The sequence below is a fragment of the Alternaria metachromatica genome (genome assembly GCF_023757995.1).
Source record: "Alternaria metachromatica strain BMP 0045 chromosome Unknown scaffold_30, whole genome shotgun sequence".
Classification (NCBI taxonomy): Eukaryota; Fungi; Ascomycota; class Dothideomycetes; order Pleosporales; family Pleosporaceae; genus Alternaria; species Alternaria metachromatica.
The window spans coordinates 243,692-258,190 of record NW_026055521.1 but is presented as its reverse complement, the minus strand read 5'-3'; the positions used below and the strand labels follow the sequence as shown (position 1 = coordinate 258,190).

Below are 14,499 nucleotides of genomic sequence, written 5' to 3'. Positions count from 1 at the left end.
TTGCGTGCCAGGATCGACTTCCTGCAGCAGTCCCCAATGCAAGGTGAACGAGGACTGCGGGGTCAACCAGCTGTGCATCGTGAACACGTGCTGCAGGGGCGGAGGCGGTATTTGTGTGAATGCGGTAACTACATGTTCCAATGGGAATGCGCCGAGAGCGTTATTTGTTAGAAGACCATCTGGCGAAACTATTATGGGGTAGTGCATGAACAGTTTGCGTTACATTTTCTATGTGTAGAATTCACCGTAGCTTTAGTTTAATATCAATTTCTTCTGTCAAGAGTGGTATGATGTGTACAGTGGGTACGCATTCGATAATGATAGTGGTAATGATGTTACAATTGCAAACTTTCAACTACAGAAAAAACCTAATCCCTAAAGGCTACTAAGACATTATTCTCTCTTTTTTCGAAGTGAAAGTTACCAAGAAAGAAGAGAAAGATAGAAATGTCCCGAAAACCCCAGATCCCAAACGCCGGATATATATTCCCCCCCTACAGAGCAGAAATCATGCAAATTGAATCCAAATGTGAAGGTAAGTGGCGAAAGATAAGACGGCCCAGCCTACGCGCGAAGAGTACCATAGTCGGCGTTAGTCATCTCATTCGGCATCTCCTTGAGGCTGAACTTCTTAAAGTCCTTAACAAGACCATTATCCTTGCTCTTCAAGTCCTGTCCAACATCCTTACCACTCTGCTTCGACTTAGGCTGCGGGCGTTTGCTCTCATTAGTCGGGCTCTCGACGACGGTATCCTCAGAGTCATCTGCCTCCTCCGCGCGCTCAGCCCTGACATCATCATCGATCTCCTGCTCAGCCTCCTCATCCAACTTCTGCGTCTCCTGCTCCACATCGACGAGGTCCTCAGCCTCAGCCGGCTCCTCGCGCGCATCAGGCACAACCTCCTCTTCAAGGCGCCAGTCCTGGATCGCCTTGATGATGTCAACGGCAAGCTGTCCGTTCTTACGCAGCGCCTTGTCCCAGTGCGCAGGGATCCCCTTCTCGATAACCATCATGCGCGCGACGGCGTGGACAAGCATGTGGCGCATGGGGCTGCCCTCCTCGGTATTGGCGTAGATGTACTGCACGCGACGCAGACCGGGGTAGCTGTCGCTGTACTTGTACCATTCGCGGACGACCTGCAGGACGTCGGCGACGAGGCCTGGTATCTCGAACTTCTCGGCCATCAGGTACAGGTCGAAGCAGACGCCTAGGTCGGCTTCCTCGCGCGGGACCGGCAGGGAGGAGCTGTAGAGCCAGCCGACAAAGGTCTTGAAGGGCGCATCTTCTTCGTCCGGGAGTCCGAAGGATTGCGTGCGCGACGCCGAGTTGGCTTTGGAGTAGAAGATCTTGCGGAAGAAGGGCGAGTGGTAGCAGAGTAGCTTCTCGTGCAGGATCCAGTGCGTGTTCTCGGGGCCGACGTAGATGTCGACCATGGAGCGGGAGAGGAGCCTGTGGTTGGTGTGTTAGTTCGTTGTGCAAGGGTTGGTAATGCAGATTGCGCAATCCCATCTCATCGCGAACGCGACGATGCGCGTCGCGGCGCATTGGACGCAGGGATAACGTACTCATGGAGCTGTTTTTCCTGTACGCCAGACATGACTTCTGCGGTTCTATCTCGGTGATGTGATGAGATGATCAGCGACCGTTGACGATCGATTATCCGTGTTCCCGTCGGGTGACGATTGCGCGATGAGCCTCAAGCGAATAAAGTTTCAACGTCTCAACGTCGAAATACCGTAGGAATTAGTAAAGTGGTAGATGGTATTAGATGCAGCGTAGATGGCAAAAGGTTAGAAGTAATGCAGGACAAAGAAGATGTGGCAGTGCCAACTTTAAGACCCATTCCCAAACCTGCGCGAGGTGGCCTTGTCCCAGCCCCGTATGACGTAGCTTCTTTTTCCGTCTCGACAAGTCGTCCAAAAAGAGACGGGTATGATGCACGTCTGCTGCGCCAGGCGGCACGCTTCCTTGACCCGTACCCCTGTTCTTGTTTTCTCCCGCCCGTCGCACATTTGGCATCCCCGCTTAGTTTTAGCCGCTAGCCAGGCATCGACGAGATCGAGAACAACTTAATGCGCATTTTCATCCATCCACTGCCAATGCAGGTTTTGGACGGCATTGGCGTTGCATGTCATTTCGCTTTTGGATGATGCATGTGTGCGATATACGCTTGTGTTGGGAAAGGGGGGGCTGGGTGTGCGTGTTTTAGAAGGATGGGCATGCGTAGGGGTACGGGGATTAGGTAAGTGTGACGTTTGACTTGTGGAGATGCGGGCTGCCAGGCGTGTTCTGGCCAAGGTAGACAATAGATTGGTGAACAGTAGTTCTGTCAGTTCTTTGGGACGGGCTATCTTTCTGTCTTCGATGGCTTCTCAGCCAGTCACTGGAGATTTGGGGTTTTGCGCGATCCTGCGCTGGTCATCTCCTTCAGATTGCCCACATCCGCATCCAGACGAGGACGGAATGCGCTCCAATCACGAAACCATGTCTCGACGCAGGGCAACTATGGTGCTTTTTTCTTTTGCAAGAACTTGTGATACTCCAGCCTCACCGCTGTGCCGGTCTCTGCGCACTCATAGAGTGCTTTTCCAGCACCCTGACAGGCACTCCCCCATCAAACCCGGCATCGTAGTCGCGAAATCTCACAAAACTACTCAAATTAGTTTCAACTTCAAACCACACCGCGAATGCCAACTCATCGCCTAGATCCCAACCTCTTGATTTCCTTCCTTGGCCGAGCACTGCTCGAGCCGCCCCGTCGCAGCCTGGTCGCCGATGCCTACCTATCAACAGCCAGGAACATGCCAGCACCCCGCATTGTGCTAATGCGGGTCGCACATGACATCGCGTGCTGTTACTCTCTTTAGAGCTTGGAGTGTTCAAAGAAGAATTTATTGACCTCGTACGCGCGATGCGCAAAGGGTAGTGTGCACCAACCCCCTGTTACTTCCGCACAATGCGCACAACACCAGCCTCGTTCTTCGAAACCTCAACATTGCTCGTATCGTGAGGAAAAGAAAAAATAAAATAAAACTCATCTACGGACAATCAAGCTCTATGCTTGGCAGTCAGAGCCAAAGTGAAAGGCTTGCGAGACCCGCCATTCCCTAACACATCAGAGCTTCGAGCGTACCAGCCCCGTCTGTTGCTCCAACCTTTTATACTTGCACTTGTAGGATAAAAGGATGAGGGTCAATCAATGTGGTCTTACCAGCAGTTTCATCCCGTCACCGTCGCCCTCATTGTTGCCTGCGCAGTACATAACGAGTAAATCAGCGACAAACTCACTCATCGTACCATGAGTTCTATAACTATACGATTGCTAAAGCTTTGTATAGCTTCCACAACTCGAATAGTAAGGTCAGAACGGGCTGGAATAGACGCAGAAGTAGTAGCATAGCGTTCACACGCATCGAAATAGAGCTACTGGATAACAGGCTCTCCGCTGTCTCCGTACTTTATGGTCATGTTCAATAATCCTTGATATCTATACAAAAGGACTTTCCAGATCTCAATCCCAAAATCGTCTAGCTTTCACAAGGCGACATCATAACCATACTTACCCTGCTAATACAACACGACATGCGATCCTCCCAATCCATGCCAAATGGCATAATCACCTCTTCCTCCAGTATCTCAGGAGCCGTGCAAAATCGCCCTGAGCAGACATCAAGGGCAGTCACGTTCTAGGTGATGGCATAGCGAAGTTTGTCCGAACCCAGTTTTCGGATCCGAAGGATATCTCCGTTAGGCGGCGTAGTCACTACAGAAGGCAATCTGTCGAGAGTCGTCGATTACTGACTTCGGATCCGAAGGATATCTCCGTTAGGTGGCGCGGTCACCACATGAGGCAATATTTCGAGAGTCGTCGATTACTGACTTCGGATCCGAAGGCTATGTCCGTTGGGTGGCGCAGTCACCACATGAGGCAGTCTATCGAGAGCCGTCGATTGCTGGTGTCGGATCCGAAGGATTTGTCCGTTGGGCGGCGCAGTCACCACATCAGGCAGTTTGTCAAAAGCTGTTGATTGCTGGTGTCGGATCCGAGCCATGGGCCATGGGCTTGTTGCTTGAGGAGGTTGAATGGGCTATTGAGGAGGTTAGTGCGAAGGAGAGGAAAGGACGTGCGATGTTGAGATGTCGTTGAAGGATGTTGATGAAGACGCACATGGATCGAAGTTGATGTTGCAATCCTTTAGAGGCACTTTCTCGCAACGTTTGCGTGATGTGGTTATAGGCGCCGAATAGAGTGGACACAAGGAGTTTGTTCGTCTTTACAAATCTGAATGTAGTGTCAATAAGAAGGTCCAGGAGGTCAGAACAATGAAAAAGCTAACTGCTAGCGATTAAAGTGGTATTCTGCACTGCTTGAAGTGACCTCTTGTCCCTCGCCGAACCATGTAGTGCAGATTCTGACAACGAGGTTTTCCCTTTCTCGCATATTAAGTGCATCCTAGTCTTCTCTCATCATTACTGTTGACTGAAGTAAGTTGATGTAAAGAGCGGGTTCCTCTCGGTTGGAGATGATGTGTACACTCAGTCTATCCGCTTCACCTTATTTACTAACGTTCTGATCCGGTCCTTGTTGTATTAGTAGCAATCTCTTGATATCTGAAAAGGCTACGCAGTGCGCTTAGAGTGTGATGCTCTGTTACAGAATTCCATGGTATCAGCCCTTAATGTCGTGTATTCCAACTTGTTAGCTTTTCACACTAGACAGCGGAGTAATGTCCGAAATTTGGTATTTCAGTCCCGTTTGATAGGGGAGTGAGTAGTAATCATACACTGACAGGGCGAGAAGCCTACAACTGACGGTGATAGCTTTTGCTCCGATTTGTATTTACCTTGGATTCATTCGCCATGGGGGATTGCGCGGATACCTTCATCTCTTTGTACTGGGATGCCCATCTTCCCTACACTACTAAACAGCTCTACTTTGAAGTCACACAGAGAGGGCCTTGATATAGTCGGCATCGTGTTGTAAGTTACGACGCAACACAAGCGCGCTACTAACACGCGAAACGAGTGTCCTCTCCGAAGCATGTCGTAGCATTGATACAGCCGTCTTGAAGACGCGCAACTCCGAAGGGGGTAGACTAGCGTCCGTCGCACGGTGTCAAGATGGGTATACGCAGTGATACGGAGCGGAGTGCACTACGCCTACGCTAACTGAACAGTCAGCCTCCAGGTGAAAAATGACGACAACAACGCTACAACGCCTGTTGAGCGGTCGCTTGCGCGCTGATCTCCCGAATGCCGCGTCCCGCCCTCTCCTGAACGGTTCGTTGAGTGAGTCCAAGGTCTTCGGGTCGGCCATTCGGTGCCGCTTTGGGAGTTGCGTTCGTGTAGTCTTCTCGCCCGCGATGCTGGTTCCACCGGAGCGTCCATGTTGTGAGCGGAGTGCGGACGTAGAGCGAACACGATGACGAGGGCGATCCTGCAGGCGATCTGCTGTGTATCATCGACACGTCCATTCGGAGGATACCTACAATGCTGGGTGGTAGTAGCACTGCAGACAGCGTAGTGACATGTTACCGTCGCACAATAACCGTTCGAAGCAAAATCTCCGAAGTCTTGTCGTTCGTGCGCGCGTAGGCATCAAAAGGGTGATCTAAGTTCTCGCGCGATCTGCCTCCGATGAAACAGCCAGTTGGGAATAGACTCTGGCGAACGCCAAAGACCCTGATCGCCATTGTGATAGTGAGTCACTGGGGGTGACTCAGTGGCAAGCCTCGTCGATGTTGCTTTTGTTCAAGGCGCACGACAGAACATGATCTACGCCGCAGATCAAACACCCATTTACCAAGCCACACACACGGCGATGCTCCTGCGGTTCGATCCCAAATCGTCGAACTGCATAGCGCTGCCCACCTCGGTACGACTACGGAAGCCGACCAAGTATTGGTACAACGACAGATGCTCGCCGCAACGGGTGCATTCGGCTTGAAGCGGGTGCGTGAACGTGAAGTGGAAACGTGGGACGGCAGATCTGCGTTGACGCAATTACCCAGCGAAGAAGGTCGCACACGGGTATTGTCGTGCGGGCTGCATCTGGGGCAGCGTAGTCGGGCATTGTGATGAGAGAAATAGCAAGGGGCGTAGGTGCGCTGGCAAGGTTTCTGTGCCGCATGCAGTTTGCAGGCTGTACATGTTGTGTGCGGGCCGTGAAGCATGTCATTTGCCGAAGGTACTGTCACTTCACTCGACCTGTTCACTGCTCTGCGCCACAAGAATAAAGCGTCGGCTTCATTCCCGAGCGTGAATCAAGTACCTCTGGACAGGGTGCCAAGAGCGTTTATGTGAGACTTGTCCCAACAGATGGCAGTAATTGCTCATTCCCAAGGGCAGGGTAATGGCACGCGTGCTAGAGTGCAGCATGGCTAGAGGTGATACGATCACTGCCCAAAATAGAGCCTTGGGCGATCCGTTGCTTGATTGGACGGAGTGCGACAGACAGCCCTATCCCGGTCGCTCGGTTGGATGCAGCAGGTGTTAAGCCCCACTGGTTCCATATTGGAGAAGCGATGGTGTGATTACCGGATGCGGATGGACTGCTGGAAATTATCCTGGAGGGGTGTCGAGTCGGTACCTGATCGACCTATCGACTGGGGATGTGGAAGAATTCAGAAAGACCGGCGGCTGAGCGGAGCGGACAGTAGCGAGAGGAAAGAGTGTCACTGATGAGATGAGCATGTGTAATGCACTTGGCGATATATCAGGGTCTTGCCGTGATGGAGAACAAAGAAATGATTGGCATTTTACGGGAATGTGGTGGTCGGCGACGAAACGCGACGGACAGTGCTAGCCGGAGCATGGCTGGAGGATAGCGGCATAATCGAGGGTCTAGATAGACACGGCATTGAGGCAGTTTCTGCGCAACGGTCGGAGAATACTTTGTAGGATGTGACTCCGGTGGTGGGCGTGGGAGCTGTGGCAACGGAGAGTGTATGTTTCAGAGTTGCGGCTCTGGTGAGTGGGCTCTTTGTGAGAGATGAGTCAGTCAGGAAGGAGCGACAGGCCGTGGTGAGGAAGGCGCAGACAGGCCTTGTGAGGAAGGCGCATTTGGAGCCAGGAGAGGCCAGGATTGGGAGGACATGTGACAGGCAAGGAGGGCTCAATCCCAGGACCGGGCGAACGTTGCCGGCCACGTGTGAGAGATGCCGACGCCAGACCCTGGTTGTGGGTGAATGACTAAGGGCAGCCCCGACACGGCGAGGGGGCGAGATTGTGAGAAACAAACATCGGCTAGCGCTATTGGAGAGTTGGCCTCGCTGAAACGCGAGGCCATGAACGATGTTCCTGGCCAATTAATCCTTTTCCGGTCCGTGTCGATGGCAGCTGCTTTGAGCGTGGTCAAACCGCTGATGCGCCGGCGTGAAACAAGTCGAAGGCTCGTCTAGGGCCGGTCGGCAGGCATGCGCTGGCGGGGGTGCGATTGGCTGGGGGCGCCATGCAGCGCGTTACAGGCCCATTGCCAATATTTGGTGTTGGCCAGTCGTGACAACACTGAGTTACGGGCAGCTGGGACGGCGCGGTGGAGTAGTCAGCCTCGACAACTGCGCATGATAGTGTGAACGAGGTGGATAGTGTGAATGGACAACAATATCGTCGCGGAAACGACGGTCGCAGGTTAGCAGCGCAGATTTTAACAGTGGGCGCCATGGATGGCAGGCCGCGGATGCGAAACAGTGGGTTGGTGGGTGGCGTGTGTCTGGTGCAGCGAGCTCCCGCAGACGACGCGACCATCTGCTCGCCCTAGGCGTCCCCAACTGCTGCAGCGCATGGAGGGCCTGGCAGCGAGGCTCGCGATAGGGCGGCCCACGCCAACCGCCCCCCGGCTGGCGTCTGGAGGCACGTCGTCTACTGCATGCCAGCCGCTGTACCCAAGGCTCCCTGTGCAAACACACGTCTGTGCGGGCCATTTTTATCCCCTCCACACCCGCGCCCCAAAAGAGCGCGCTGTGCTGTTGCTTCTCTTGCCGACTGCGCGCGCTGCTCCTACGTCGAATTATTTTACCCTCTCCGCCCCAGTGCATAACGCGCGCCCGCCCATCCCCCCGGCTGCGCCCGCTTAGTGTTGCACCAGCCTCTAACCCGCCCAGGCTGCCCGCAGCCCTCGACGCTTCGTGTAGCGGACTTCCTACAAGACCCTGCCACCTCACCCTCCTACAATCTATCTGCCCCTCCCACCGCAACCCACGGACGCCCACACGCGACCATGACCACCGTTGTCGCCAATCCCCCGGCCCCTGCCCAGCATGCGGCACCGGCGCCCGCTGACGGCGTCGGCTCCTCGAGGACATATGCTCCCATCGCGCCCTCGACTCTCTCTCCCCACCAAGTGACGCCCAAGTCTCGCTCTGTACTGCCACCTCAGGATGCTTCACCTACCTCCTCCAGTCCAGGTGCACACCACAGAGCCGAGACCAAGCCCTCACCTTTTTCGTACGTCGTTTAGTCTCTCTTCCCGATCTTCTTCCTCGTCATGCCGTCCTCCTTCGGCCTCCTCTCCCACCTCCACCTCCATGTCCCCTCCCCACAGAGACATCATGTCCCTCATGTCTAACCGTCCCTCCTCTCGCAGGTCTCGCGGCCCAGCCCCCAAGATCGTCGTCAAGAAGGAGCCCACGTCGCCAGACATGCCTGCCACCACCCGGCACCGCCCCCAGCGCCTCAACCTAGCCAACCACAACATCGTGCACTCCTCCGGTGCCCTCACCGCTCGGCCCTCGGGCCAGGGCAGCGCCAACCTGCACGATGTCGGCATGGCCTGCCTCTCGCCCGGCTTCCACACCCAGGACCCCGGCATGCGCGAGCAGCTGCAAAGGAGCTTGGATGTAAGAGAGCGTCAAAGGCAGATCATCGAAGCGCGCCAGAAGGGCGGCAAGGGCGGACCACCCCAGATGGAAGACACCAGGAACACCGAGATTGGTGCCTTTGGACGCACAATCAAGACTCCTTCCACCTCCCGCCGGAAGGGGCCACCACCGGGTCTCTCCATCGCGCCTCCCTCGCATGAGACTTTCTCGAGCGACCGTGTAATCCAGTCGGCGCCGATAAACCAAACCTTCACGGGTCTTCGCGGCAACGCACCTCCCTCGCGACAGCTGGCCAATGGCCCATCCAACCTGTCGCAATCATCACACATCCACCACGTCCCCGCACAGCAGACCAGCAACCGGTTACCGCCCATCTCAGACGTCTTTCCAGAGCCCCTCGGAACAGCGCGCAACCCCTACCACCATGGCAGCCCCGGACACTCATCGCATTCCAACGTGCAGCCCCCAATGCCCTCACCGAGCTTTCCGCCCCCACAATTCACACAGCCGCCCCCAACCTCAAGGCCCCGCGAGTACAAGTCCGCAGAGGAGGCTGTTCAACAACTATCCGGGGGCCGCGAAGATCTCCTGCCCCGTCTAGTCCACTACGGCGGGCACCAGCCCCCAACACCCCCGTCACCAATGCCCAAGAACGGACAATCAGCCTACCCATCGCGGCCTGATCTGCACCGCAGTGGCAGCTCACGGAGACGCGGCCGCGACGAATACGAACAAGACAACGGTACCCCGCCGCTGGGTCGCCAACAACCTCGTCTCGGCCCCTTCGGAGCCGGACGGGACTCACCAGAAACTCAACTCAAGAAGAAGGAAGAATTCATTGGACTGTGCGCAAGAGCTTGGGATCTATTTCACTCATGATGATACCCGGCCTCGGCTTTGATCTCGATAATTACTATTTCAGCGACAAACTTGCAACTTATTCTCATCTCTACGGCGCAACATCACTCTCGCTTTACCACTATTATTCTTCAGCCATGCAGCTTCGCTTTCAACACTGCAACTTATTACCCCTTCGTATTCGCAATGTTTGATTCCAATACGTCTTTGTAAAAAGCGCCAGCGGTCTAATTTCAGACCCGCAGGGTTATACCCAGACACACGCACGCACCGCCATTTCCATATGTTGTTTCCTTTTACCATCTTCTCAAACCTTGAGTTTGAGTCTATTCTGGAGAGATTATGTTCATATGAGTTCAAGGATGATGGGCATTTTCGGCAAAGCAACTGTTTTGCTATACGTGGCTGAGGCCGTCTTGAAACACACCATGTCTCATGACCATTCTCACTTTTCTTCCTTTCCTTTTTTTGATCTCTCTTTCTACTTCGCCACTGAAACCGAGACTCCTTTTTGAGGCGGTGGATCTTTTTTGGTTCTTGTTTTGGCATATCCCGAATGTGGAGGAAATACCTTTTTCGATTTGTTGAGAGTTGTGTGTTAATTTCTGTTAAGCACGCGCAAATGTCTAGTGGATCGGCGATGGAGAGAGGCAGGACAACAGTTGATTCGGAGTAGCGCTCACGCACAGTGACGCACTTTACCCTAGCTGCCACAATAAGAATGTTCAATTTTTGCACCGATTTTACAAACTATGATGGTTTCGGTGTCGTGACTACGTGGTTTGCATGCGTTGATTGGTGACACGCGACAATACGTTAGTTTGACCGACTAGACCACGGAAGTCCATTGGACGACAACACATCGTATTTTCTAGTCTTGCAAGTCGGTGTGCTTCATACATGTACCTCAGACAACGAATGCGCAGAAAAGACACCGAGACAGTCTAGCCCCCGGTATACCTAGGTACCAAGACCACCGGATTCAACCTCACACCGCACACGTGAGACTACACGTATGTATGCAATGCCAATCATGCCCCCGCTCTCCCCTGTTCTCCACCCAATACACACGCGACAATAGCAACGACGCGCATCACACCTCTCAACATGGTAGGGTGAGGAATTGCGATATTCACCTCTCCTGTCCATCATTTCGTCATCGCAAACTTGCTCCTCCGCGGATGCTGTTGATCTCTCTCTCTCTCCCCACTGTTTCTTGTATCATCATGCCTGCACGAGCGCGAAAATCGTAGATCTACTTGAGATCGGAATATGCAGCCCTATGTAACAGATTGATGAAAAAGCGGGATTGAGCGAGGATGGTACGGCGTCACGAGACTATCTACCTAGGTAGTTACGAACACCGCGTTTGGCGGGCAAATCGCATCAACGATAGACAAGGACAAGACGGAGGGACTTCGGGGGGTTGGCAAGTGTGATATGTAAATGTGATAGATGTGAAGTTGGTGATCTTGAGGGTCTTGAGTGATGAGTGTGATTCGGGATGTGGAGGATGTCAACATGGACAGAATATCCATCTCATGCGACAACGTCCCATCATGGTGATGATCTTGAAAGCAATAGTACAGTTACGCACCGTCCTTGACAACAACATCTCGGGCGAATACTCACGCACGACAACCATCCACCATCGTATCGCAAAATTCTATGATCACCCCAAGGATACCTCTCTCTCCCTTCCTCTCTCCTCTCCCTCCATCACCGACCGCATCATCATCCAAGTACCAAGCTTACCAACCCACCAATTTATCCCAGCACCCAGCACCCATCACTCGAATTCCCCACTCATCACTAGACTCGCTACAGCCTGTCGCAGCACCCTAGCTAGTTTCGAAACAAACGTCGTTAGCCCGTGAGTCAGTTTTCCAATGATCAATTTGACGCAGGGACCATCATGGGTCTGTTCTTTCTGCTAGTGCCGTGTGTGCTGGTCAGGGATAAGATGAAACAGCCGCTGGCTAGCTTCGGAGGTGGGCGTAAAGCGGAACGGGCTCTATGCTAAGGAGATGGAGGAGTGATTATGAATGTGTTGCATGGGATGGGAGATGAGAAGGATGATGTGCATTTGAGTGGGTGACATGCTATGGGAGATGGAGAGGGGAGGTGGGAAATATAGTTGAATTGGAGATACCCGTGTGTGTGGTTAGTTGGACAGAGGAGAAACAACAGCCGTAACAGACCACCACGGTAGTAAACGTTCATCCCGCCATCTAGCGCGTGATGCGCGATGGAAAACGTCACCGTCACGTACGTTGGCTGGGTGAAAAGGCGCGTTCAAGGTTCGAGCGCCACGAAAGGAGGGATACGTCGTATTGTCAAATCTACATTAGGCCTCGTGACCACAATGCTCAATTTGTTACCAGGACCATGCGGCTCACCAGCGCAAACCAGGATACTTCCATGTTCGCATGTCTTCTCGAATCTCGCTGACAGCACGTATCTCAGCAGCGGTTTCCCAGTTCCCTTAACTCGGACACAGTCGGTGCTAAGATGTCAGATCTGACGATTACATATCCGCATGGGCATTGCGCGCTTGATGACCTCGGGACTCTTCTCACCGCCCTGCGCAAATACCTAATTGTTCGATAGCTTTCCTCGCCAAAGTTACGTGTTCAGAAATCTTTTGAGTTAACCAGCTGTGCAAGGACTTCTGTGCGCGCGACGCGTTTTTTTGTTGATGGGCTATTGAATTTTGAATCGCCAGCAGGGTTCGGCGCCCGATGTAGGTCCTTTGGCACGCGGAAGTTTCCTGGGGTGGGCGTGCGTTTTCGCTTTTCTCGCTTGGTCGGTTGATTTGCCGGAGGCACGGGCGCACGCGAGATGTGGTTGGAGGTGGGAGCGGATGAACGCGCTTCTGGAAGGAGGGTGATAACTTTAGGTGCTGTTGTGTTGTGCTTGCAGTATGGTCGCAACGTCTGGATGACTATAACGTTTCGCGCGTTCGATCATCTGCTCATTGATCTCGGCCCCAACGTCGACCAGAAATCGAACCATTGATACCAGCGATGCATCGGCAGCCGCCCACAAGGCATGTTCATTGACGATAGCTCCACGTTCGACCAGGTATCGACACAGTGCCTCGTTCTCCGTAAGCACGGCGTGCGCCATCAGCCTGTCTTCTGTCCACCTCCAGTGCTCCTTGCGACCACTCGATGGGAGCCGCGGTGTGACACGCGTACCGTTCTCTACCAACATGCGCACTATATCCAGACGCCCTCGTTTTACAGCTACTTCCAAAGTATCGTTGTCAAGGACCCTGGCATCCGCACCACGATTCAGAAGCAGGCGAAGGATCTTCTCGTTGCCACCTTTGATGGTTTGTTCAAGCAGACTGTCAGAACCAGTGTAGGAGGCTTCAGCTCCTCGTCTCTTGACATGCGCCTTCTGTTTAAGTAAAGCTCCTTGTTCGAGAAGTCGTTCTGCCACATCGACTCTTTGCGGGCTCTTCCGTGCGACGAGGCACAAGAGTGTGTCGTGTCCAGGATGGACGGCTTCGATACCATGGGTTTTCATTGGACGAGAGGCTATCAGGCCAAGGAGCTGAGTGACGAAATCGACCGATGGACTTTTGAAGACCCCGGACACCAGTGTATGCTGACACAAACTGTGAGTGCGATATGGCCCCTTTCCGGGCAAGTCCCAACGCGGCTCCATGATGAACCTCACTACGTCCAAATGGCCCCCTCTCAATGCAGCCTCAACGACTTCATGTCGATGATATCTTGACTCTTGTTGGAAACTCGGATGCAGGAAAACCTTCTCGAGTAACGCCGTGTTCCCGTTCTCAGCGGCAAGAGAGGCAAGGTCCTGTTGACAGTGTATTGTAACTAGTCCATTTTTACGCGTCCCGCACGGATTCGACCAGGGAGCGAGACAGTGCGATATGATCTCGTCCAAGATAGGGTCATTGAGCAGAAAATTTACTCCTTCTGGACAGTTGTTGAGTATGGCCATCTCCAGAAGGCATGCTTGATCGTACATCCGACACTGAATTGGGTTTTTAGAACGTGCTGTCGACAATATGCGCACTGGATTGCAACAGAACGCATGGATATATTGTCGCAAGATCGTGTGCAGTATTTTCTCGTTAGTTTCCTGAGGATGGCTAATCCGGCGAAGACGCTCGGCGGCGCGATATATGCGTTCGCATATCTCCACATGGGCCCATTTCTTCCCTATGATCTTGTTGGTGAGGAATGTCTGCCAAAAGGCGACAAACTCGGGCGAGTGGGAGAAGCCAAAGCGATATCCATGTACGTCGTCCAGTAGCTCGGATTCTTGAAGCGCATCCTTCACTTGTTGAGAGAACTCCTCTGCCGAAGAATTAGCAGTCTGCGTTGCAGCTACGCGTTAATCGCTGTTGCATACTGTTCACCAGCCTCAATCGTAACCCTCGCTTGAGACCTCGGACGTCGACGGCGTGTATCAGAACTGTGCGCAAGATCTCTGCTGGTAGTGCAAGGAGGTTTGCCATAATGCTAATGCGAGTGGCGGGGTGGTGGGGAAAAATGGACAGGCAGGCGCAATGTTCATATGGGGATTGCGCAGTTCCAAGGTTGTACTTGCCTTTATGCATTACGCTAAACCAGTTTCACTCCAGGCATCAGGCAACAGGCAACGCCACCTGCAGCCACAGATCAGAAGAGGTACGACACGGGCGAATGGAATACACTGACGCGCAATGTTTCTGATAGCTATCGTGATGCATTCGAGCGCATTTGACATTGCGAAGGTATTTGACTTGGATAGTCTCTCATGACTACTGTACACTGCATACGTATGCGCAAGCTCGTCGCTGCA

General features: G+C 53.3%; 3 protein-coding genes across 3 annotated transcripts; 1 reads left to right on the top strand and 2 right to left on the bottom strand.

Moving 5' to 3' along the window:
• Window positions 1–564: 564 nt before the first annotated feature.
• Window positions 565–1,598, bottom strand: J4E83_009160 (uncharacterized protein; the record flags this gene model as incomplete). Its single annotated transcript, XM_049336051.1, has 2 exons — window positions 565–1,450; window positions 1,567–1,598. 2 exons carry the CDS (start codon window positions 1,596–1,598, stop codon window positions 565–567), a joined length of 918 nt encoding a protein of 305 aa, XP_049184867.1.
• Window positions 1,599–8,219: 6,621 nt separating this feature from the next.
• Window positions 8,220–9,699, top strand: J4E83_009159 (uncharacterized protein; the record flags this gene model as incomplete). The annotated part of the gene is made up of 2 exons (XM_049336050.1): window positions 8,220–8,446; window positions 8,586–9,699. The coding sequence occupies 2 exons, from the start codon at window positions 8,220–8,222 to the stop codon at window positions 9,697–9,699; spliced, it is 1,341 nt and encodes a 446-aa protein (XP_049184866.1).
• A 2,874-nt stretch (window positions 9,700–12,573) lies between these two features.
• On the bottom strand, window positions 12,574–13,212 carry J4E83_009158 (uncharacterized protein; the record flags this gene model as incomplete). Its single annotated transcript, XM_049336049.1, has 1 exon — window positions 12,574–13,212. The coding sequence occupies one exon, from the start codon at window positions 13,210–13,212 to the stop codon at window positions 12,574–12,576; it is 639 nt and encodes a 212-aa protein (XP_049184865.1).
• Between the last annotated feature and the right edge of the window lie 1,287 nt (window positions 13,213–14,499).